Source organism: Bos taurus, chromosome 10, assembly GCF_002263795.3.
Source record: "Bos taurus isolate L1 Dominette 01449 registration number 42190680 breed Hereford chromosome 10, ARS-UCD2.0, whole genome shotgun sequence".
Taxonomy (NCBI): Eukaryota; Metazoa; Chordata; class Mammalia; order Artiodactyla; family Bovidae; genus Bos; species Bos taurus.
In genome coordinates this window covers 28,422,912-28,447,588 of record NC_037337.1, presented here as the reverse complement: position 1 = coordinate 28,447,588, position 24,677 = coordinate 28,422,912, and the positions used below count along the sequence as shown (strand labels likewise).

Here is a 24,677-nt window from a genome sequence, read left to right as displayed (position 1 = left end):
TCTTTAAAGGTATACTCACCCATCGTTCATAATTTCTGTTTTGGATGATAGTTCTGACCACCACCTTTTAATGACTGCTTGAAGCCAGTTTAAACCAACTATTATATATCTGAAATGACATTTTGTTACAAAATTCAAGTGTTTTCATCCAAGAAGCCTTTAGAAAAGATACTCTACTGATCTCAAAAAAATACATACACACTGATTAAAAAACACACAGATACATCTTTAAAAATTAAATTTTCACTACTTTCACCAAATTGTATTTTATGTAACATGTTTATAGATAGTTTTCTAATTGTTCTTTAGTCAGTCTATATTCTTAAAACATAAACCATGTATGTCTCAGGGAGCTCAATCTACCATTATGTACTTGTAAGGCACAAAATCAAGGATGTTGAAACAGAAAAATGAATTGAGATTCAGATTAGCACTTACTCTTCAAATCTGCTTTTAAGTAGTGACTTTACTAGAGGCAACAAATCTACACAGCAGCCAAGTGAGATATACTGTTTTTCCTCCTGTAAACTAAAATAAATAAATACTAAGTTATAAAATATGAACAGGTTGTACTCTGTTCTTCTTTAAACTTCCTTTTTTTTCTGAAAAATAGTCTTCTTACCTATTGGTGAGCACGGGAAGGCAATCCACCACAACTCCAAGGTCCTCTATCCTGTGGGAACAAAACTGCTTAGACAGCTGATTTCTTTATTTCCTTTCATATTATAACCATCACACTGCTTTTAAGAAATTTAATCCTCAACAAATGATCTGAGTGTCTATGATGAGTCAAGTGTTAGGGATACAGCAGTTATCAGAGAGACAGGGCTTGTATTTCAATGCATGTGTGAGTATGGGAGGAGGGGTGGAGAGGGCAGCAATAGACAATAAACAAATAAAGTACATAAAGCATGCTGACTGTGAGAAGTACTGTGGGGAAAAATAAAATGGAAAAGAGGGACAGAGAGTGAAAAAATATACATATTTAAATAAGGTGGTCAAGGAAGGCCTCACCAAGGTAACATTTGCGAAGACTAATACAGTGAGAAGGTAATAGTTAAAATTTTTACTGAAAGGAAATTTTTTAAAAGGTTGGTTTTTGCATAATGGTATCTCTTAGTTTTATAGATAAGAATCTTAGTCAGAGAAGGTAAAATGTATGTTCAATATGATAAAACAAATGGTTTTCTGTATTTTGGTTACTTAGACTATAGATAAATATAATTTAAAACATATTGTCACTATGAAGCTAAACATAGGAAGTTTAATTTTAACCAGTATAACATAAAAAAGAGGAGATAATACACTGGAAATTACTTTTACTGAACAAAACCATTAAGGGTCACACTTACCTTACTAAATATGCTACAAGTTCACTAATACTTCTCTTTCTCCAGAAAGTTAAAGCTACATTCAATCTCAAGTTCCTGCTGAACAAAACCTGTGCCATTGTTTCATGGTCCTGAGAAACCTGAAAGGCAGTAATCTAATTTGTTAAAAAGCACATCGAGGTATGACATAAAATCATCTTTTTCAATTAAATCATTCTGGTAAATGTATTTTAAAATTAAGCAAAGGTGATTCCTTTTACTAGCCCACAAAAATAAATATTGCAGCGAACATAGTAAACATATGATTTGAAACAATTTAGGACCTGTATCAATACTCTTTCTTATTTGTTACTATTTCCTTTTAAATCTCAATAATTCAAAGAATAAATTATTTTTACTCACCTACAAACCTAGGATTTAATTTATAATGTGAATTAAAGGAAAAGGTAACCATACAGGCTAGTCATATCAACTAAATAGGATGAATAGGGAATCACAAAAATTCAGTTTTATGACAAGATTTAAATTCATTCATTTTTTTCTATATAATTAAGGTAACATATTCCTGGATCATCGAAAAAGCAAGAGAGTTCTAGAAAAACATCTATTTCTGCTTTATTGACTATGCCAAAGCCTTTGACTGTGTGGATCACAATAAACTGTGGAAAATTCTGAAAGAGATGGGAATACCAGACTACCTGACCTGCCTCTTCAGAAACTTATATGCAGGTCAGGAAGCAACAGTTAGAACTGGACATGGAACAACAGATTGGTTCCAAATAGGAAAAAGGAGTACGTCAAGGCTGTATATTGTCACTCTGGTTATTTAACTTATGTGTGGAGTAGTACATCATAAGAAATGCTGGGCTGGAAGAAGCACAAGCTGGAATCAAGATTCCCGGGAGAAGTATCAATAACCTCAGATATGCAGATGACACCACCCTTATGGCAGAAGTGAAGAGGAACTAAAAAGCCTCTTGATGAAAGTGGAAGAGGAGAGTGAAAAAGTTGGCTTAAAGCTCAACATTCAGAAAACGAAGATCATGGCACCTGGTCCCATCACTTCATGGGAAATAGATGGGGAAACAGTGTCAGACTTTATTTTTTGGGCTCCAAAATCACTGCAGATGGTGATTGCAGCCATGAAATTAAAACTCCTACTCCTTGGAAGGAAAGTTATGACCAACCTAGATAGCATATTCAAAAGCAGAGACATTACTTTGCCAACAAAGGTCTGTCTAGTCAAGGCTATGGTTTTTCCAGTGGTTATGTATGGATGTGAGAGTTGGACTGTGAAGAAAGCTGAGTGCTGAAGAATTGATGGTTTTGAACTGTGGTGTTGAAGAAGACTCTTCAGAGTCCCTTGGACTGCAAGGAGATCCAACCAGTCCATCCTAAAGGAGACCAGTCCTGGGTGTTCACTGGAAGGACTGATGCTGAGGCTGAAACTCCAATACTTTGGCCACCTCATGCGAAGAGTTGACTCACTGGAAAAGACCCTGATGATGGAAGGGGCTGGGGGCAGGAGGAGAAGGGGACGACAGAAGATGAGATGGCTGGATAGCATCACCGACTCGATGGACATGAGTTTGCGTGAACTCCGGGAGTTGGTGATGGACAGAGAGGCCTGGGGTCTCCCTGGGGTCCTTTTCTCTCCTTTGCGGTCCATAGGGTCACAAAGAGTCAGACACGACTGAGAAACTGAACTGAACTCATAAACAAATAAACTCACAGAAAAAGATCAGATTTCTGATTACCAGAGGCATGCATGAGTGATTGAGGGGGAACTGCATGAAGACAGTCAAAGGTACAAACTTCTAGCTGCAAGTACTAGGCAATGTAATGTATAATTTGGTAACTACAATGAACACTGCTGAGTGTTATATATAAAAGCTGTTAAGAGAGCAAATCCTAAGAGATCTCATCACAAGGAAAAAAATTCTTTTTCCATTTCTAAAATTTTGTATCTATACATGATGTTTGCTAAACTTAATGTGGTGATCATTTCATGACATATTTATCTCAAATAATTAAGTGCATACCAAATGCTGTACGTCAATTATATCTCAGCAAAACTGGAATGGAAAACTGTACAAATGTTATCTAATTACATGGAAAAACATTAAAATTTATTAAATTTTATATAATAAAAACCAAGTTATATATAACATAAAAACCAAGTTATCGAACAATATGTATAATATGAAAAGATACATCAAAAACTTAACACTGCTATCTATAGATGTTGAGTTTATGGATAATTGTTTCCTTTAGGTTTATTTTCTACAACATATACAATAAATGTAATAATTATTTTAAACTTATGTGTTTATAAATTTTTCATCAAATCATTCTTTCAAATGATCATTTTTTAAAATTTGTTTTCCTGAGTTATAATTTACATACCATAAAACTCACATATTGAAAGTAAGTAATTCAAAGATTTTAAATAAATTTATGTATGGAGTTGTGCAACTATCACCACAGTCCAGTTTTAGAATGTTTCTATTACCCAAAACAATTCCCATAAGCCTGTTCAAACAACTAACTTTGCCTGAGCCAGAAGAGCAGCAAAACTAAGCAGGTTTGCCTAAACAAAGTTTCCAATGGCAATTTTGACAGCCCAGCAAAATATGTCTGGATAACTGGCTCCGTGGTCCACTTTTTATGCAAGATTTATGATCTCTTCCCTTTCTTTAAATCTCTACTGGCTAACTTGCCATTCTGGAAATTTATAGCAGCTTGTCAATCATTTCATTCCATCTCAGATATCCCTAACTTAGAAAAACAGAATAAACAACAGATTCAAATTTGGTTAATCTAGAAAACTGTTGCAGGGAATTAAAATCTCTCAAATAGTCTGAATTCAATAAACAGTGAATTATTTTACTAGTAGACTATAGGAAGGAAAAAGTCAATAATTGAAAAAAAAAGTTAAGTTTATATAAATGACTTACCTCAGAAAAAAAGCCACTATATTTTGATGATGGGCTTTCTGTCTGTGAAGAACCAGAATCACTGGTGTTAATCAAATATGTTCGGCTATCATGCCGTAATTTTTCAGGGAGGTGGCCTGCACAAGCCAGTTCATTTTCTTTATTTGCCATGACACAGCCCCCACTTTTAGGGGACTGCTTTTTTCTGTAACAAGGATTTTGAATAGGATGATGAACTTTCTTTCTTCTATAGATCACCTTACGTAGTTTATCTGGGCTTTTCACAGCTTGTCCAACTGTTCTGTAAAAAGAATTGATTTTTTTAAATGATAGAGAATCATATGAAAAGCTTTAAAAGTTTTTAAGAGACAGACTTAGTAGGCCACATTCTGTGATCACTACCTACTAAAATTAGAAGCAGAATAATTTTTAAAAATCTTAAGTCTTAGATTGAAGAGAAAAATAAAAGGGAAATTACAAACTATCTGAAAAGCAATGAAAAGGATGATACTTTGTACCAAAAGAAAAGGAAGCATCATAATAACTAGATGCTTTTAAAATGTAACGTTACAAGGCATTCACAAAGTGAAAATTAAAACAATTTCTTTTCACCTAATCTTTTTATAACAAGGTGACACAGTAATTATGCAAGTTTGAATCATGCAGGTCTGAACATACACTTTAATATAAAAGAGAACACTTATTTTGATTAAGCTGAAATATATTTAATTTGAATAAGATAAAACAACAGAGAGCACATCTCATGGTTTAGTAGAGTGGCTCTCAAATGTTTTGGCCTCAGGATGCTTTGCACTCAAATTACTGAGGTCTCAAAAAAATTTTTTGTGAGCAATATCTACTGATACTTGATGAATCAGAAATTAAAACATAAAATTTGTTCATTAAAAAAAGATAAACTCATTACATATTATATAGAATATTTTTAAAAAATCCTTTATTTTCTAAAACAAAAAATACGGTGAGAAGAATGGCACTGTTTTGGATTTGTGTAAAATCTCTAATATCTGGTTTAACAGAAAACAGCTGGATCCTCATATCTGTTTCTGGATTCAATATCTTACATCATGTAGCCTCTGGAAAACTCTACTGTACACCTGGAACAGACTGAAAATGAAGGTTAATAATGTCTTAGTATTTTTCCCTGGAGGGGGAAATGGCAACCCACTCCAGTACTCTTGCCTGGAGAATCCCATGGATAGAGGAGCCTGGCAAGCGATACTCCATAGGGTCACAAAGAGTCATAGGGACATGACTGAAGCGACTTAACACATGCATTGTTATGAAGATAGTTTTGATGTCATAAACTCCTTGAAAGGGCTTTAGGGACCTCCAGGGTCCCAGATCATACTTTGAGAACCAGTGGTTTAATGGAAAGTGCCTTTGGAGTTCAGTATACCTGAAAGTAAATGCTGTTTTTACCACCTTCTGGGTGTATAACCCTAAAGAGAGCCAAAATCTTTTTTTTTTTTTTTTTAAACTCATCACTTGTTTAGGGTAATGGTACCCATCTATCTTATACTGATATGTTTAGCACAGTGTTTGGCACAAAGGAGTTGCTTGACAATAAATTATCATACTAAAACACAGTATTTTTTTCTCCTATTTTCACTCTTATCCAGCTTTCAATATTTGCTGTTTCCCACAAATTTCAAAGAAGTTCTTACCTAGTTATGTAAGTAGCCAACTGTTTTGGAGATTTCTTAACCTGAAAAACACACGTAGAGTTGCAGCATATTTAAGTTATTTAACCAAGCTACGTAAACTTTGTGATTGATGTCAACAAGTGTGAAATTCAAGTTAAACTTTTCAGATAAAGCTATTTACTGTACTGATGCTGTACTTTCAATTATTAGTTACAACAACACTGTATGTATTTTTGACAATGCAACATATCTGTTTGACTAGTTTCCATGCTACTAGTCATATATTAGATATGCAGGGTGCTAAATAAATGGGTTGAGTTTTAATATGGTTTTAAGAAATTATATCATTGCTAACGAGCCTTGCAATGGTGAACAAAAAGCACTTCTGTGATTCCTATAAAATTAAAGTATTTAAATTGTATCATATCGAAACAATACAGTGGCCAAAAAGTTTTTAGATTTTGGAATATAAACAGATTTCAATTTTTTATTAATTCTACCTAATTTTGGCAGATTAAGCAAAACTATCACCCTCCCATTTACTCAGAACTACCCATAGACTTAACTGTTTAAACTGTATCAAACTGAATGACTGTGTTTCCCTGAAATTCCTATGTTCAAACCCTAAATCACCCCCTCCCCAGAGTGATGGTATTAAGAGTGAGGGCTTTCAGAAGGTGATTAGCTCATGAGGGTAAAACCCCATGAACAGGATTTGTGTCCTTATAAAAGAGAGTAGAGAATTTGCTCTCCCTCCTTCCACCATGTGAGGAGGTAGATGACAGCTATCTATGAATCAGGAAGTAGACACTAATTGGATACCAACTCTGCTATGGCCATGATCTTGGACTTCTCAGCCCCTAAAACAGTGAGAAATAAATTTCTGTTGTTTATGAGCCATCCAGTCTCTGGTATAATGCTGTGGCTATCTAAATAGACTGAGATACTGTCTTAATTCTAGAAACCATGGACTTACCTCCTTCATGTTCTTATTAGTGAAATTAGAGATCCTTTTTCTAGGAAGATCAATGGAATGATCCTCAGTATGATTACAAAAGTTGCGTTTTTTAACATTGTGGGTTTCAGATGCCATAATCTCTTAAATACCTAGACAAAAAATAAAAATAATAAACAGAAAATACAAAAAGCAAAAGAGCCTAATCTTTTCCTTAGCACACATAAAAACAGAACAGCTCTATGCTGCATAAAAGAGGCTTACAAGTACAGCAGAGGACATAAAGGCATACCTCAATTTATTGCACTTCACAGATTTTTTTTTTAAACAAATTCAAAGTCTGTGGGAACCTTCCATCAAGGAAGTCCATTGGCACCATTTGTCCAGCATTTTGTTAACTTCGTGTCTGTGTCATATTTTGGTAATTCTCACAATATTTCATACCTCTCCATATTTGTTACAACGTTCTGTGATTAGGGCTCTTTGATGCTACTACTATAATTGTTTTTGAGCAATAAGATGTGTCCATATAAGGTAATAAACTTAATTGATAAATGTGTGTGCTCTGACTGCTCCACTGACCAGCAAGTCCCATCTCTCTCCCTATTCCCTAAGGCACAACAATATTGAAATTGGTTAATGAACAACCCTACCATGGCCTCTAAGTGTTCAAGTGAAAGGAAGAGTCACAAGTCTCTCCCCTTAAATCAAAAGCTAGAAATGATAAACCATAGTAAGGAGGGCATGTCAAAAAGTAAGAAGACTAAAAGCCAGGCCATGTGCACCAGTCAATTAAGCTGTGAATAGAAAAGAAAAGTTCTTGAAGGAAATAAAAAGTATCATTCCAGTGAACACATGAATGGTAAAGTGAAACAGCTTCATTGCTGATATGAAAAAGTTTTAGTGACCTGAATAGAAGTTCAAACTAGCCACAATATTCCTTTAGGCCAAAACGTATTCCAGAGCAGGGTCCTAACTCTTTTTAATTCTTTAAATGCTGAGAGGTAAAAAATCCAGAAGAAAAGTTTGAAGCTAGCAGAGGTTAATTCATGGTCGCAAAGAGTTGGACACGGCTGAGCGACTGAACTGAACTGAACTGAAGGGAAAAAGTCATCTCTCTGACACAGAAGTGCAAGGCGAAGCAGTAAGTGCTGTTGCAGAACTACAGCAAGTTATCCAGAAGGATCTAGCTAATTGGCTATACTAAATGACAGATTTTTCTATGGAGATGAAACGGCCTTCTGTTGGAAGAATTTGCCATCTAGGACTTTTATAGCTAGGAGAGAAGTCAAACCTTATCTTCAAAATTTCAAAGGACAGTTTGGCTGTCTTGTTAGGGGCTAACGTGTTTGATGACTTTAAGCTGAAGACAATGCTCATTTACCATTCCCCAAATCCTAGGGCCCTTAAGAACTATGCTAAATCAACTCTACCTGTGCTCTCTAAGTGGAACAAAAAAGCCTGGATGAAAGCACATCTGTTTACAACATGGTTTACTGAAGTTTATAAGCCCACTGTTGAGACTGACTGCTCAGGTAAAAAAAAAAAAAAAAAAAGACTTCTTTCAAAATATTATTGCTCATCCACAATGCACCTGGTCACCCAAGAGCTCTGATGGAGATATACGATGAGATTCATGTTGTCTTCATGCCTAACACAACAACCATTCTGCAATCGTCTACGGACCATGAAGCAATTTTCACTTTCAAGTATAATTACTTAAAAAAATATATTTTGGAAGGCTACACAGCAGAGTAAACTGAAAACCTTCTGGAAGAGATTCACCATTCTAGACACCATTGCAAAACATTCTTGATTCATGGGAAGTCAAAATATCAACAATAACAGGATTTTGGAGGAGTTGATTCCAACCCTAATGGACAACTTTGAGGGGTTCAAGACTTCAGAAGAGGAAGTAACTACAGATGCGGTAGAAATAGCAAAAGGACTGGAATTAGAAGTGGAGCTGGAAGATGTGACTGGATTGCTGCAATTTCACAATAAAACTAACAGATGAGGGGCTGCTTTTTCTGGATGAGCAAAGAAAGCAGGTCCTTGAGATGGAATCAACTCTTGGTGAAGATGCTGTGGAAACTGTTGAAATGACACAAAATAATTTAGAATATTGCACAAACTTAGTTGATAAAGCAGTGGCAGGATTTGAGAGGACTGACACCAATTTTGAAAGAAGTTCAGCTGTGGGTAAAGTGCTACGAAACAGCACTGCATGCCAGAGAAACTGTGAAGGGAAGAGTGAATCAGTGTGGCAAATTTCACTGCTGTCTTATTTAGGAAATCGTCACAGCCACTCCAACCTTCAGGATCCACCTCACTGATCAGTTAGTAGCCATCAACGTTGAGACAAGAACTTCCACCAGCTAAGAGATTATGACTTGTCGAAGGCTCCAATGATGGTTAGCATTTTTTTAGCACTGAAGTATTTTTATTTTATTTTTTTGACCAAATTGCACAACTTGCAAAATCTTATGTTCCCCATCTGGGTATGGAACCCACGCCCGATGCAGTGGAAGCACAAAGTCCTAATCACTAGACCACCAGGGAATTACCAGCAATAAAGAATTTTCAAGTTAAGGCATGTACATTTTGACATAATGTTATGGTACACTTAATGGACTACATGTAGTACAGTGTAAACTTTCATATACATTAGAAAACTAAAAAATTTGTGTGACTTGCTATATTAAGGTGGTCTGAAACCAAATCTGCAGTATCTCTGAGATATGAATGTAGTTCTAAGTTAAACATTTTTTAAAGCCTTAAACACAGAGGGAAGCACGAGGCAGGGCATTCCAGAAAATTACAATTCTGTTCTCTTTCTTAAATTGCAAACAGTTACAATAATATGGCATGTACTTTTGACAACACAACATGTCAATCTTCCCATTTTCCTTATCACAAGCCATGTATTAAATTTAAAGTTTATGAAATCAGGTCTAATAGTAGTGGTATCTTGACATTCAAACATATTCAAGCCTAAATTTCTGGAATCAAATCACTGGGTCATATACAACCTAAGCAGTCAGGGGACCCAAAATTGGATTATATATATCTGAGTTGTTTTATATCTAATTTTTAAATTTTTCTTTCATTCATGTAACTAGCTCTCCAGAGTTTTCTTCCACTTTTGAAAAAAATAACCCACACCTTGTTACTCCTCCAATTATATTCAAAGGGCGGAAAAAAGATGCTGTGACTTCATTTATGTAGGGGCTTTCCAGTTGGTGCTAGTGGTGAAGAATCCATCTACCAATGCAGGAAACACAAGAGATGCAGGTTTGATCCCTGGGTTGGGAAGATCCCCTGACATCCAAAATGGCAACCCACTCCAGAATTCATGGATGGAAAATCCCATGGATGGAGGAGCCTGGTGGGCTAGGACATGAGGCTGCAAAGAGCTAGACACAACTGAGTTGTTTTTATTTCCATTTATGTAATAGAGGAAATTAGTAATTTTCCCATTTGCACTCAAGTTTCACACAGCAAATTTATTTCAGGTCATGGCCTGAAACCCAAGTTTCTCCCTCATCTTTTCTTTATACATTTACTGAGTATTCACTATATGCCAGGCCAGATGGAGGTCTTGTTCTACCGAATCATTTAGGAAGCTTTTTGAAAATACATCTTTCTGGGCCTAATTTCATGAAAACTACTATTTATTTAATGGCCATACTGCATAGCTGGTGGGATCTTAGATCCCCAACCAGGAATAGAACTTGGGCCTTCAGCAGTAAGTCTGGAGTCATTAACCACTGGGCCACCACGGAGTTCCCCTGGACCCTAATTTCAGCCTATAACTCAGCAGGTATCAGGGAAAAAGCCCAAAGCAAGTATACATTTAGGAAGCCCCACAGGTATTTCCAATGCACATTCTTAGTTAAAAAAAAATTGACTTAGTTGAACTGAATTTTCCAAAAATATGTACAAACACATGAAATTCTGCCATCAATTTCAAGGTATTCTAAAATTTATTGCTGCTAATTCATGGACAGCCCATCCACTTGTGCCCTCAAGTTCAGGAACCTCTAGTATAAGACTTTTATTAAAGCAAATAAATGACTGCAGTAATACAATAAGCACATTGACAGAGGGGCACCCATGCAAGTCAGCAAAGCTCCAGTGAGGAGAGTCTTCTAGGGCAAACAGCACACTGAGAAAACAGCACGTGCAGAACTGAAAGGCATGAGCAACATGAACTGTTTGGCAATCTCTTAAGTAGATGCATGTGACTAGAGCTTAGGCTGGGGGCGAGCTGCAGTGGAGTCATAAGTGAGGCTGGAGAGACAGGCAGAAACAAGACGGTAAAGGATCTTGGCCACAGGGTTGTTTTCTTTTTTTGTAAGGGGACTTTTAAAGATGATGGACTGAACACATGCAATTACATTTACCTTTCCCTGAAATCCTATTACAATGACAGTAAGGAAGATTTTAAAGGCATAACCGCCAAAAGGACAAAGAACAGAAGATGAGGTGATGACAACAACATTTTGGAAACGCAAAGCTTTAGGGATAAGAAACAGCAGATCTGAGAAAGCCAAACCCTAAAGCATCAGTGAGGAAAGATGAAAAGCAGAATCCTCCAAAGGTTTAGAAACTGGCAATACTGAGGGCCTTAAGAAGAGGGATAAAGGTGCACTTGGAAACAAGTACAATGAATGAACATCCATTTAAGACACAGAGTCCTAGATCTCCTTCCCCATTCCAGTAAAAGTCTGGAGCTTTACCATGTGGAAAATCTAAAACAGTCTTTGCGATAGGAAACATTAGGCACAAATGAGGGTGAGAGGAACATTTTCTAAACAGGGGGATCAAGTGAAAGTTTACATATTAAATGTTAAGACCGCTAACTTTCTACCACTTGCCTCAGAGGCTTGCAGCCAGGCTTAAATACTCCAGAGAAGAGTATAGAAGATGTTTCTTTGGGAACTCTAGTTAGTCCCAGAGGAAAACACACACAAACACCCCTAAAAATACTGACATCAGTGATGGTCAAAGTCCCCAAAGAACTGTTTTATGTTTTGATTATGGTGGTAATTAGGATAAATTTCTCCTGTATGTAAAATACCTCAATAAACCCAACTTTCAAAAAAATCCTCACGAGATAAGAATAAACTGCATCCATGAAACACAAATGAGACAAAAACAAACTGACAAAGACTCTTGGAAATTAAAAATAGGATGTAGTAATTAAGCTGGCAGAAAAACTCAACTGAAGTTGGAAACAAAGTTGAGGGTATCTCCTAAAACTTAGGGTAAAAAGACTAAAATATACACATATGTACAAAAAACCCAGATTAGCTTATAGGCAGCAACATCCAAATAAATAGAATTTCAGAAAGAATACAGAAAAAACCCAAAGAGGAAATCAAAGAAATAACTGAAAACTGTTCATGGTTGAAGAACATGAATTCTCAAATCGCAGGCACACACTAACGGTCAGCACTGCAGATGGAAACAGACCCGCAAGGCACATCACTGTCACATTTCAGAGCACCAGGAAAGCCAGACAACAACGAACAAATTAGCACCCCCTACCAAACCCAAAGCAAGTCAAGCACAAATGGTAAAGACAGAACAATACCTTCAAAATTCTTAGGAAGCTTAAATTTTTATATCTTGACTAAACATCACCTGAGTGCAAATGCAGAAAATAAAAATCTTCAGAAACTCCAAGTTCCAAAAACGAATTCTTCCTATACCAATCTGAGAAGTCATAGGAAAAAATTAGAAATACAAGAAATGGAGAGCCAGCAGGGGAAAATGACAAGAACCATTCTCATGATGATTATGAAGAAAGATCCCATGATGAAGGCTGTGCACCAGAAGCACACAGCAACTGGATCAGGTTAGCAGACTGAAGGGAGAAGTCCTCACATAGGTGAAACTGATTTATTATACCTGGGCCTATTAGAGAAGAGAGGGAGAGAACTGAGGGAGAGTCCCAAGGCAGCGGCGCATGTATCGAGTACTAAAACAAAAGAACTGTCAACCCAGAATTTCCTGTGTGGAAGAAATATCCTTCAGGGGTGAAGGAGAAACCAAGACATTATCAGATAAAAGGAAATTAAAGAAGGAATCTTAGAACAACAGGGAGATAAAACAAAAATGATAACGTTAAATTATGTTTGAGGGTTGAAACAAAAATTATAACACTATTTGATGTGGTTCAAAATACATGTAGTGGAAAGTTTTAAGACAATTATGTTGTAGGGAAAGACAAAGAGACGTAAAGGGAGGTAAAGTTTCTGCATTTCACTCAAGCAGACTATGATAAAATACAGATGTGTAATATAATACCTAGAACTATTTGCTAGAAGCTACTGCTACTGCTATATCAAGAAATACACTAAAAAGAATATAGATAAATCAAGATGTAATGTTTAAAATGTGTTCAAATAATTCATAGAAAGGCAAGAAAAAGAGAAACAGAAGATATTTGAAATGGGAAATATAATTAGTACTTTTCAATTCAAGATCTCAAAATTGTTTACCAGTCTTCCTTAATAAGGTAGAATATTCTGGTCACCAACGTTAGACAAATGGTCTTCCCTCTGCACTCGGAAATAAGTTTCTTTCAGCTAAACTACAGATAAAAACATGGAGCCAGAGGATGGGATCAGGTTTAAAGTCAGTCAGGTTTAAATATTAAAGTGATAAGCTGGAGTAATAAATATACGGATAACTAAGGGGAAAGGGGAAGAGTGGGATGAACTGGGAGACTGGGATTGGCATACATACACTACTGACACTCTGTATAAATTAGATTAACTAATGAGAACCTACTGTGTAGCACAGGGAACTCAATTCAATGTTCTGTGGTGACCTGAATGGGAAGGAAACCCAAAAGACAGGGAATATATGTATGTGTATACATATATATATAGTTGATCCACTTTGTTGTACAGAGAAAACCAACACAACACTGTAAAGCAACGATACTCCAATAAAAATTAAATTAAAAAAACAAACACACAAAAAGCCACAATGAGATATTGCATCACAACCACCTGTATGGCTGTAACAAAAATGACAACCAATAGCAAATGTTCAGAGGGATATGGAGAAACCGGCATTTCCACACATTGCTGTGGGAGTGTAAAATGGTAGTCTGGCAGTTTCCTAAAATGTTAAATATAGATTTACCGTGTTGTTGTTGTAGTTTAGTCGTTAAGTTGTGTCTGACTCTTTGTGACCCATGGACTGTAGCCCTCCAGGCTCCTCTATCCATGGAATTTCCTAGGCAAGAATACTGGAATGGGTTGCCATTTCCTCCTCCAATGCATCTCCCTAACCCAGGGATCAAACCTATGTCTCCTGCGTCTTCTGCACTACAAGTGGATTCTTTACCACTCAGCCACCAGGGAAGCACTAGATTTACTGTATGACCCAGCAATTTCACATCTACATATTTACTTGTGAGAAATCAAAGTTCTTCATTGTTTGTTCTTCAGTCGCCCAGTCGTGTCTGACTCTTTGCGATCTCATGGACCCCTTCAACATGCCAGGCCTCCCTGCCCCTCATCATCTCCTGAAGTTTGCCCAAGTTCATGTCCATTACATCGATGATACCATCCAGCCATCTCATCCTCTGATGCCCTCTTCTCCTTCTGCCCTCAATCTTTCCCAGCATCAAGGACTTTTCCATGAGTCAGCTGTTTGCATCAGATGACCAAAATACTGGAGTTTCAGCTTCAGCATCAGTCCTTCCAACGAGTATTCAGGGTTGATTTCTCTTAAGATTGACTGGTTTGACCCCCTTGCTGTCTAAGGGACTCTCAAGTCTTCTCCAGCACCATAGTTCAGAAGCATCAATTCTTCAGCCCTCCAGCTTCTTTACAGTGCATCTCTCACAACCATACGTGGCCACTGGGAACACCACAGCCTTGACTATACAAAACTTTGTCAGCCGGGTAATGTTTCTGCTTTTCAACACTCTAAGTGTGTCTTAGCTTCCCTGCCAATAAGCAATTGTCTTCCAATTTCATGGCAGCAGTCACCATCTGCAGTGATCTTAGAGCCCAAGAAGAGGAAAGCTGTCACTACTTCCACCTTTTCCCCTCTATTTGCCATGAAGTAATGGGGCCGGATGCCATGATCTTAGTTTTTTTAATACTTAGTTTTAAGCCGTCTCTTTCACTCTCCTTCACCCTCATCAAGAGGCTCTTTAGTTCCTCTTTGCTTTCTGTCCTCTGGCCATGGGAATTTCTAGGCAAGACAACTGGAGTGCGTTGCCATTTCCTCCTCCAAGGGATCTTCCTGACCCAGGGTCAAACCTGTATCTCCTACATCTCCTGCATTGTAGGCTGATTCTTTACCACTGAGCCACCAGCGAAGCCCTGGATTTACTGTATAACCCAGAAATTTCACTCCTACATACATACATACTCATGAGAAATGAAAGTTTATGTCCACACAAAAATGTGTGTGCAAATGTTTATAACAACATTATTCAGAACATCCAAAAAGTGGAAATGACCCAAATGTCTATCAACTGGTGGATAGAGAAACAAAAAGTACTATGTCTGGAAATCTGGAACATTACTCAGTAACAAAAAAGAAATGAAATACTAATACATGTCACAATATGTATGAACCCTGGGCTAAGTGAAAGAAGGCAAACACAAAAGACTATATATTACATGATTCCATTTATATGAAATGTCCATAAAAGTAAAATCTGTAGAGACAGAAAGTAGATTAGTGGTTGCCTAGGGCTGGATTGGGAGTGGGAATAAACACAAATGGGCACAGGGCTCTTTGGTGGGCAATGGAGATATTCTAAAATTAGATTTGGGTTGGTAACTACATAATTCTATGTGTACTTATAAATAGTGAACTGTACATTTAAAATAGGTAAATCTTACAGTATATAAATTATACAAAAGTTTTAAAAAAAGAAAACAAATTATCAACATTGTAATAATAAAATCTCATTACAAAGAATCTTTACAGTATACATTCCATTTTGCTTTGTGTCATATGCATTTATTTGGTAGTAAATGATCAAGACCATCTCCAAGAAAGAGAAATGCAAAAAGGCAAAATGGTTGTCTGAGGAGGCCCTTACAAATAGCTGAGAAAAGAAGAGAAGCAAAAGGCAAAGGAGAAAAGGAAAGATATAATCATTTGAATGCAGAGTTCCAAAGAATAGCAAGGAGAGATAAAGCCTTCCTCAGTGATCAAAGCCAAGAAATAGAGGAAAAAGAATGGGAATGCCTAGAGAACTCTGCAAGAAAATCAGAGATACCAAAGGAACATTTCATGCAAAGATAGGCACAATGAAGGGCAGAAATGGTATGGACCTAACAGAAGCAGAAGATATTAAGAAGAGGTGGCAAGAATACACTTACCCAAAAAAGATCTTCATGACCCAGATAACCACAATGGTGGAATCACTCACCTACAGCCAGAAATCCTGGAGTCTGAACTCAAGTGGGGCTTCAGTTCAGTTCAGTTCAATCACTCAGTCGTGTCGGACTCTGCGACCCCATGAATCGCAGCACACCAGGCCTCCCTGTCCATCACCAACTCCCAGAGTTCACTCAGACTCATGTCCATCGAGTCAGTGATGCCATCCAGCCATCTCATCCTCTGTCGTCCCCTTCTCCTCCTGCTCCCAATCCCTCCCAGCATCAGAGTCTTTTCCAATGAGTCAACTCTTCGCATGAGGTGGCCAAAGTACTGGAGTTTCAGCTTTAGCATCATTCCTTCCAAAGAAATCCCAGGGCTGATCTCCTTCAGAATGGACTGGTTGGATCTCCTTGCAGTCCAAGGGACTCTCAAGAGTCTTCTCCAACACCACAGTTCAAAAGCATCAATTCTTCGGCTCTCAGCCTTCTTCACAGTCCAACTCTCACATCCATACATGACCACAGGAAAAACCATAGCCTTGACTAGACGGACCTTTGTTGGCAAAGTAATGTCTCTGCTTTTGAATATGCTATCTGGGTTGGTCATAAAGCATCAATACAAACAAAGCTAGTGCAGGTGATGGAATTCCAGTTGAGCTATTTCAAATCCTAAAAGATGATGCTGTGAAAGTGCTGCACTGAATATGCCAGCAAATGTGGAAAACTCAGCAGTGGCCACAGGACTGGAAAAGGTCAGTTTTCATTCCAATCCCAAAGAAAGGCAATGCCAAAAAACATTCAAACTACTGCACAATCGCACTCATCTCACATGTTAGCAAAGTAAAGTTCAAAATTCTCCAAGCCAGGCTTCAACAGTATGTGAACCGTGAACGTCCAGATTTTCAAGCTGGATTTAGAAAACGCAGAGGAACCAGAGATCAAATTGACAACATCTCTTGGATCATCAAAAAAGCAAGAGAGTTCCAGAAAAACATCTACTTCTGCTTTATTGACTATGCCAAAGCTTTTGACTATGTGGATCACAACACACTGTGGAAAATTCTTAAAGAGATAGGAATACCAGAACACCTGATCTGCCTCCTGAGAAAACTGTATGCAGATCAAGAAGCAACAGTTAGAACTGGACATGGAACAACAGACTGGTTCAAATTGGAAAAGGAGTATGTCAACATTGTATATTGTCACCCTATTTATTTAACTTCTATGCAGAGTACATTATGTGAAATACCAGGCTGGATGAAGTGCAAGCTGGAATCAAGATTGCCAGGAGAAGTATCAATAACTTCATACACGCAAATGACACCACCCTTATGGCAGAAAGCGAAGAACTAAAGAGCCTCTTAATGAAAGTGAATAAGGACAGTAAAAAAGTTGACTTAAAACTCAACATTCAGAAAGCTAAATCATGGCATCTGGTCCCATCACTTCATGGCAAATAGGTGGGGACACAATGGAAACTGTGAGACTTTATTTTGAGAGGCTCCAAAATCACTGCAGACAGTGACTGCAGCCATGAAATTTGACGCTTGCTCCTTGAAAGAAAAGCTATAACGAACCTAGACAGCATATTAAAAAAGAGAGACATTACTTTGCCAAAAGAGGTCCGTCTAGTCAAAGGTATAATTTTTCCAGTAGTCATGTATGGATGTGAGAGTTGGACTATAAAGAAAGTTGAGCCCTGAAGATTTGATGCTTTTGAACTGTGGTGTTGGAGAAGACTCTTGAGAGTCCCTTGGACTGCAAGGAGATCCAACCAGTCCATCCTAAAGGAAATCAGTCCTGAACATTCATTGGAAGGACTGATGCTGAAGGTGAAACTCCAATACTTTGGCTACCTGATGCGAAGAACTGACTCATTAGAAAATACCCTGATGCTGGGCAAGATTGAAGGCAGGAGGAGAAGGGGATGGCAGAGGATGAGATGGTTGGATGGCATCACCGACTTGACGGATGTGAGTTTGAGCAAGCTTCAGGAGTTGGTGATGGACAGGGAAGCCTGGCATGCAGCAGTCCATGGGGTTGCAAAGAGTTAAGACAGGACTGAGCAACTGAACTGAACTTTCCTGGGCTATCACACAGGATTATACTTTTCCCCAAGAGCATTTAATAGTGTTATTCAAATAGCTAAAAGCACTTACTGAGGTTTCTAGGTGTTTCCTAAACTCCATTTGATAATACAAGCAAAGAGAATAATCTGAAGTAGGACTAAGAGTAGTCGAAAGCAGTGGTAAGAAACTGGAAAGGACACTCTTTTAATGAAAAAAAGAATAAAAGGAAACAGGCCTTAAGAGAATAAAAGCCAAGAGATAACTATTCTGAATTTGGATATAGGGGAGCATGTTTTCTTAAATCAAGACAATAAAGTGATTGCTTATGGGTATTTTCTTGAGAAGGTAGAAAAATGAGTGGCATTGTAGAAGAAGCTGAAGGGATGTATTCCTTTTCTGTTATATAATACTTATCTCCTACCATAAAGATGAAAAGGGGTCTATTAGGATAATCTTACAAAGGCTATCAAATCAAAAGACTAAATAATTTTAAATATTACTTAGATACTTCTCATCTACTCACAACAATGAGAAAAGCTCATCATACATAAATAAAACATGTCTGGACTTCTGTCTCCAATAAGTTACAGCTCAAGATCAAATGAACTTAAGCTTTCTTTTTACATCAGTATGCTACAGCATATCAATTATTTGCACTGTGTTTAACTCTGCAACTTAACTAGGCAATTTCATTCCTCATCTTGAAAACTTTGCATAGGTGTACATAGAATTATAATAATAATTATTCCTGGTATCCGTGATTCTCCTCCAATCACCACCATAGAATCACTCTCATCACAAAGAGCGTGAACTGTATTCCCTCAGAGTCTTGAGGCTTAAAACTCACCACTATTGTATAGTGCTGCTGCTGCTGCTAAGTCGCTTCAGTCGTGTCCGACTCTGTGCGACCCCAGAGACATCACCAGGCTCCCCCGTCCCTGGGATTCTCCAGGCAAGAACACTGGAGTGGGCTGCCATTTCCATCTCCAATGCATGAAAGTGAAAAGTGAAAGTGAAGTCGCTCAGTCGTGTCCGACTCTTCGCGACCTCCTGGACTGCAGCCTGCCAGGCTCCTCCGTCCATAGGATTTTCCAGGAAAGAGTACTGGAGTGGGGTGCCATTGCCTATTGTATAGTAGTTAGATATAAAGAGGCTTTCAAATTTAAAGCTTCAGCCTAATATTTTTTTTCCACCTAGAGAGATCAAGTAACTTGCCCAAAGGCACTTAGCTAGCTAGTGGCAGAATGTAGGGCACAGAATCTATGCTATTCTACCACATCTTTGATTTCACTAACTGAATCCAATTCATTCCCAACTACAAGAGAGTCACCATTTTCAATTCTAAATAGTCAAATAAGATGAGAGTGCCAATTTTTCTGAGGAGATGACAAGAGAGGGACAAATGAACAAACTATAATGGAGCCTTCCCTTCCCTTATCCTATAAGGGCAACCTTTTTTCTCTCTTCCAGGGCCCATTAGGGAGTTTAAAGGGCTTAAAGACAAATCAGAGGTTTCCCCAAGAGACAGATGCCACACACAAAATGAAAAGGAAAATGAACATGGACTTTTTCCCTCAAGAATTTCAGTGCAGGAGAGAGGGACAGAAGGTAAATTGAGATTTTATGGGGCAGTCTTTAGGGCCTGGAGATGCTGATTCTTTCCCCCTAAATTCAGTTATCAGACTCTAAATAAATGCTTTGGTATCGTAAGTCAAATAATGGAATTTGGATCAGGTTAAAAAACAAGGTGATAAAAAAGGAATTGAGAATGCCAAAACTGACTGAAATGGGATCAGTTACTTACTACTGAATATTAAAAACACTATTTTCAAATAATGTCTTGTGAAGTGGAAGAATAATAAAAAAATAACAGTATTATAAAAGGCAGGATAGAAAATTAAAAGTACAGTATAATTCTGGCTTTTCAAAAGGTATATGTATATAATCAATACATTCAAAAGAGCTCTATCAAACATTAATAGAAGTTATTTATGCTGGTAGAATTACAGCTAAGTTTTTTTCCCTTCATTTACACACTTCTCTATTTTCTACTATGACTATGAAATATTTTCAGTTTGAATAATATTCTAACTTAAGGAGGTTATAAAAAGAAGTCTTATGAAAAAGCAGCTAAATTATTTAAGTACCTTATAGTAAAAAAGTGAGAAAGGTCTAAGTGTCAACACAAAGAGGTAACATTTCATAGGAATTTAACTTTTCCAAAATTAGGGCAAGGCCATCCAACTTTCTGAGTTCTGGCCTTCTCACTTCACTTAGGACTTAGCTCCCACACACACTTTTTTATCTTCAGTGTCTCCCTTTGAACTGATTCTTCTCTTCTGCTTTCAAACTTGCTCAGCTTGCCCCTATCAACTTCTATACTCTTTCTCTACCTCTCTTTCCTGCCAAATTTCTACAACGAGTGCTTTTTAGTTTCCATTTTCTCTTTAACCCTTTAGAGCCTTGCTTTTATTCTGCCCTCTTATCAGAAAAAAACAAAAACAACTGTATCTTCAAGGTTACTTGAAGCTATAAGGGAGCCTTTTGGACCACCGATGATGCCCACTGAGGTCAGCCAAGCCAACTCCACAGACCTTTGCTCGTTCTTCATCACCACCATCAGCTTTTTCATCACTTCACCCTCAGGCCCTCCATCTCCCTGTTCACAGGACCCAGCACTACCTTGATTCTCCTTGTTCCCTTACTCCTTTCTGACAACTTTTCCTTTATCAACTCTCTCCTCTCTACACTAAAATTGGAAAAATAGGCTTTCATAGCTTCAGTTTTTTCCATAGGTCCAGGCTCTCCTCTAACTTCTATGTATTTGACTTCCTGATCTACCACTGCTAGGTCCAAGTCAACACACCTAGAACAAACCTCTCTGATCTCTTCCAATGGTGGGCCAAATGGCTCCCCTCCTAGCTACCAAATATTAAATTACTAGCATCAAATTTCTCTCAGACTGGAAACCTAGGAGTTATTTTGACTCCTCGCTCCTTCCTTTGAATCAATCACTAAGTCGTTTGTTTTTTTCTTTTTCTTTTTTTTGGTCACTCCTTAGTATGCAGGACCTCAGTTTCCAGAGCAGGGACTGAAGCCAAGCCCCTTACAGTAGAAGCATGCAGTCCTAACCCTGGACTGTCAGGGAGGTCCCAATCATGATGTCTTCTTGAATCTTTCTTCAAAGTATTTCATGGATCCATTTGGACCTTTCATTTTCCACTGTCAGAACACTAGCCAATCACTTCAAACCTACTTACTGTATGGATTATTTGATTTTCTTGCCTTCAGTCTCTCCAGTCCCTACAAATCAGTCTTTGCAAGCTATGATGTTGACAGTAAAATCCCTAAATCTCTAAAAATTTCCTACTGTTTACTACAGAATTTCCCAAATTATGTTTAGAGTATCCACATAGATTTTACGGAATATTTTACTCTGTTTACATAAGTTTAGATTTGTTAGATGTTAAATTACTGCTTGGAAATTAGTTAAATACATTAAAAAGGCTCTGAGGGACCCTGAAAATTTTATTTAACTGATTCCCAAACTCAACCACCATCCTACTTCTTAAAAAAATTTAAAATTTTGACCAATACATGTAAAATTTGAAAGATGCTGATGTTCCAAGAAAGAGTTTGCAGAATTGATTTACTACATCAAGACTAAACTATTTATCTAAATATTGAAGGCCTCCATAATCATAATAATAGTATTATATATAACCATCCTAATGATACTATTAGAGATTAATAATTTTTTTAATTTAAGGAAAGCTGAGCAAAATATTCCTTACTATATTTTTTTACATGGAGGAAAGGGAGGTTTTCTGTTGAGGGAGGGAGGTTTCATCGCAACAGTGTTAATGAAATAATGGTAATATAATTAAAAATAATAGCACCCTTTATCAAAAGCTTACCACATGCTAGCCATAGGCACTGTAGTTACATCATATTACACCCTTTCTATAGTCTAGAAAACTGAAGGACAGAAAGATTATACAATTTGTCAAACAGCAAAAAAGCAGTAAGAGTTAGGACTAGAACTCAGACATTCTGTCACCACTGCCTCCACTCTTAACCAATACACTAAACTGTGTCTCAACTAGTAGGAGTTATTAAGAGTAAATGTAGAGAGAGACAACGCACATTTTAATCACTTTCAATCTCGTGATCAACAGATCAGAATTTATTCTATTCTCAATCAGTTTTCTCAAACACAAAATAAGACTGTTGCAAAGTTCAAAATAAGATTACATGCAAGTTACTACTGCTATTATCACTCATATTTATGTTAAGTGTAAATATATATGACTGGTATTTTGGAAGGCAAATCTGACAAAACTGTAGAGCAATGAACTATGACCGTATCTTGTCACCCAGTTTACAACAACCATACAATTTATCATGCAAACCAGGACACATTTGAGAATAAAAGAAAATACGACTAAAAATTATTATGGGTCAAGAAGCATAAACCATCCCAAGCAAATTCGGATGTATGGTCACCCTCATCTTGGCCCAGTTAAAACGTTTAGTTTTCTAGATTTATTTTCTGTATCAACTACTCAGTAATAAAAAAGGAAAAAAATTATTGAAAAACATGATGTATGAGTAAGTTTCAAATGCATTATGCTAAATGAGAGAGACATTCAAAAGGCTATATACTATACTTCATTTTTGACCTTCTAGAAAAAGCAAAATTACAGGGAAACAAAAATACCAATTTTTTGCCAAAGTCTGGAAGAAGGGAGATGTTACTACAAAGGGATTAAGAGGGTACTTTTCGTGGTGAGGGACATGCTCTATACCTGACTGTGGTAGTATTTATACATCTGTGCATATGTCAAAGACCACATATATAATATCTCAATAACCGGACTTGAAAAAACTGGGGTGCAGAGCACACGTCATTATGAGCTTTTCACTAGGCTCCTTGGATATTCAGAACTCACTTGATGGAACTGAGAAATAAGGCTCACTGGGCTCACATCCATTCTTTTTTCGCCAAGAAACTGAGGTCCACACTTCAGGCCTAGAGGTTCCAGAAACATTCTTCAAAGCATCTGGAATATGTATCTGTTTGACAGGTGATTACTGAGGCCTGCCCTTCTGGCTTTCTCTATATTCTACTCATCCATGTGGGCTGTATCCAGCCCTGAGGACACAAGATGCCCTCGATGCCTTCCCAGTGCAATGATGCAAGGTGACTGCCCTCACTTGGAGGCCAAAGGAAGTTAAAATCTTAACCTGCAAAGACCTCCAGGCACCTTCTGCCGCACTCAGCTGTCTAGAAATCTTTCTGCTCACTATGCAGTAGGAATTACAACTCACCATCTGGGTGAAAATTTAAAGACTTATTCAACCTTAAAGGTAAGTGTAGCAGTAGGAATTACAACTCACCATCTGGGTGAAAATTTAAAGACTCATTCAACCTTAAAGGTAAGTGTAGCTAAAAGATTAGGTCAAACAGACCCATGTTCATCTTCCCAGCTTTCCCACTTACCCAGCTACTTGGGAATGTCTGAGCCTCATTTTACCCTTCTATCAAAGTGAAAATGTATGTGTATTTACCTGCTTGACTCCAAAATTAGAAAACCTGCAGACAGGAAGATCTAAATATATAAAGCAAATATCAATAGACATAAAGGGAGAAACTGAGAATGTGGTATCGGGACTTCAACACCCTCATTTACATCAATGTACAAGATCATCCAGACAAACTCAACAGAGCAACAGGGAGCATATTAGTATCATCATGATCAAAGTATACTAGTTTTTAAGGTTAATTTTTTAAATAATTAAAGACAAGTAAGCTATGTATTCAATTCAACATGCATTTACTGAGAACCCACTATGTGTCAAGATTGATGTGTTGCCTGGACTTCCCTGGCAGTCCAGTGGTTAAGACTCCATGCTTCCATTGCAGGGGGAGAGGGTCTGATCCTGAGTCGGAGAACTAAGATCCCACATACTGTGTGGCCAAAAAAAAAAAAAAAGTATACACCTTATTTCTCAAGAAGTTCATAGCCTGGTGGGAAAGAAAGTCAATAAATATAAAACAATTAAGAGCTATAAAATAAAAATAGCACAGACTGCTTAAAAGGAAAAAAAAAAAGCAGTAGCAGCACATCTAAGGTGAGGGGCAGTGAAATACACAGAAATATGTCTCAGGTTACACTAGATCTAAGTCCTAAAGAAAAACAAGAAATTGTGAAAATGAAATGAAGGAAAGCTCCTAATTAATGAACCATTGTAAAAACAAAATAAACTTATGAACTCAAAAATCAGTATCGAGAGCTTTCCTTATTTCTGTATTGTCAGTTCTCCTTCAAAAATGGTTATTCAATTTGAACA

The 24,677-nt window shown here is 37.4% G+C and overlaps 1 protein-coding gene across 1 annotated transcript in view; it reads right to left on the bottom strand.

Annotated features, from left to right (window-relative positions):
- KATNBL1 (katanin regulatory subunit B1 like 1) overlaps positions 1 to 24,677 on the bottom strand; it is a 45,460-nt gene that overhangs the window by 3,961 nt on the left and 16,822 nt on the right. Inside the window, exons 2-8 of the mRNA NM_001199064.3 lie at positions 6,908 to 7,038; positions 5,953 to 5,993; positions 4,289 to 4,568; positions 1,353 to 1,471; positions 623 to 673; positions 439 to 528; positions 20 to 109 (exon numbers count right to left, since the gene is read on the bottom strand). Of these exons, the coding sequence (NP_001185993.1) occupies positions 20 to 109; positions 439 to 528; positions 623 to 673; positions 1,353 to 1,471; positions 4,289 to 4,568; positions 5,953 to 5,993; positions 6,908 to 7,024 (788 nt within the window). The 5' untranslated portion in view covers positions 7,025 to 7,038. The remainder of the gene's footprint in view (positions 1 to 19; positions 110 to 438; positions 529 to 622; positions 674 to 1,352; positions 1,472 to 4,288; positions 4,569 to 5,952; positions 5,994 to 6,907; positions 7,039 to 24,677) is intronic.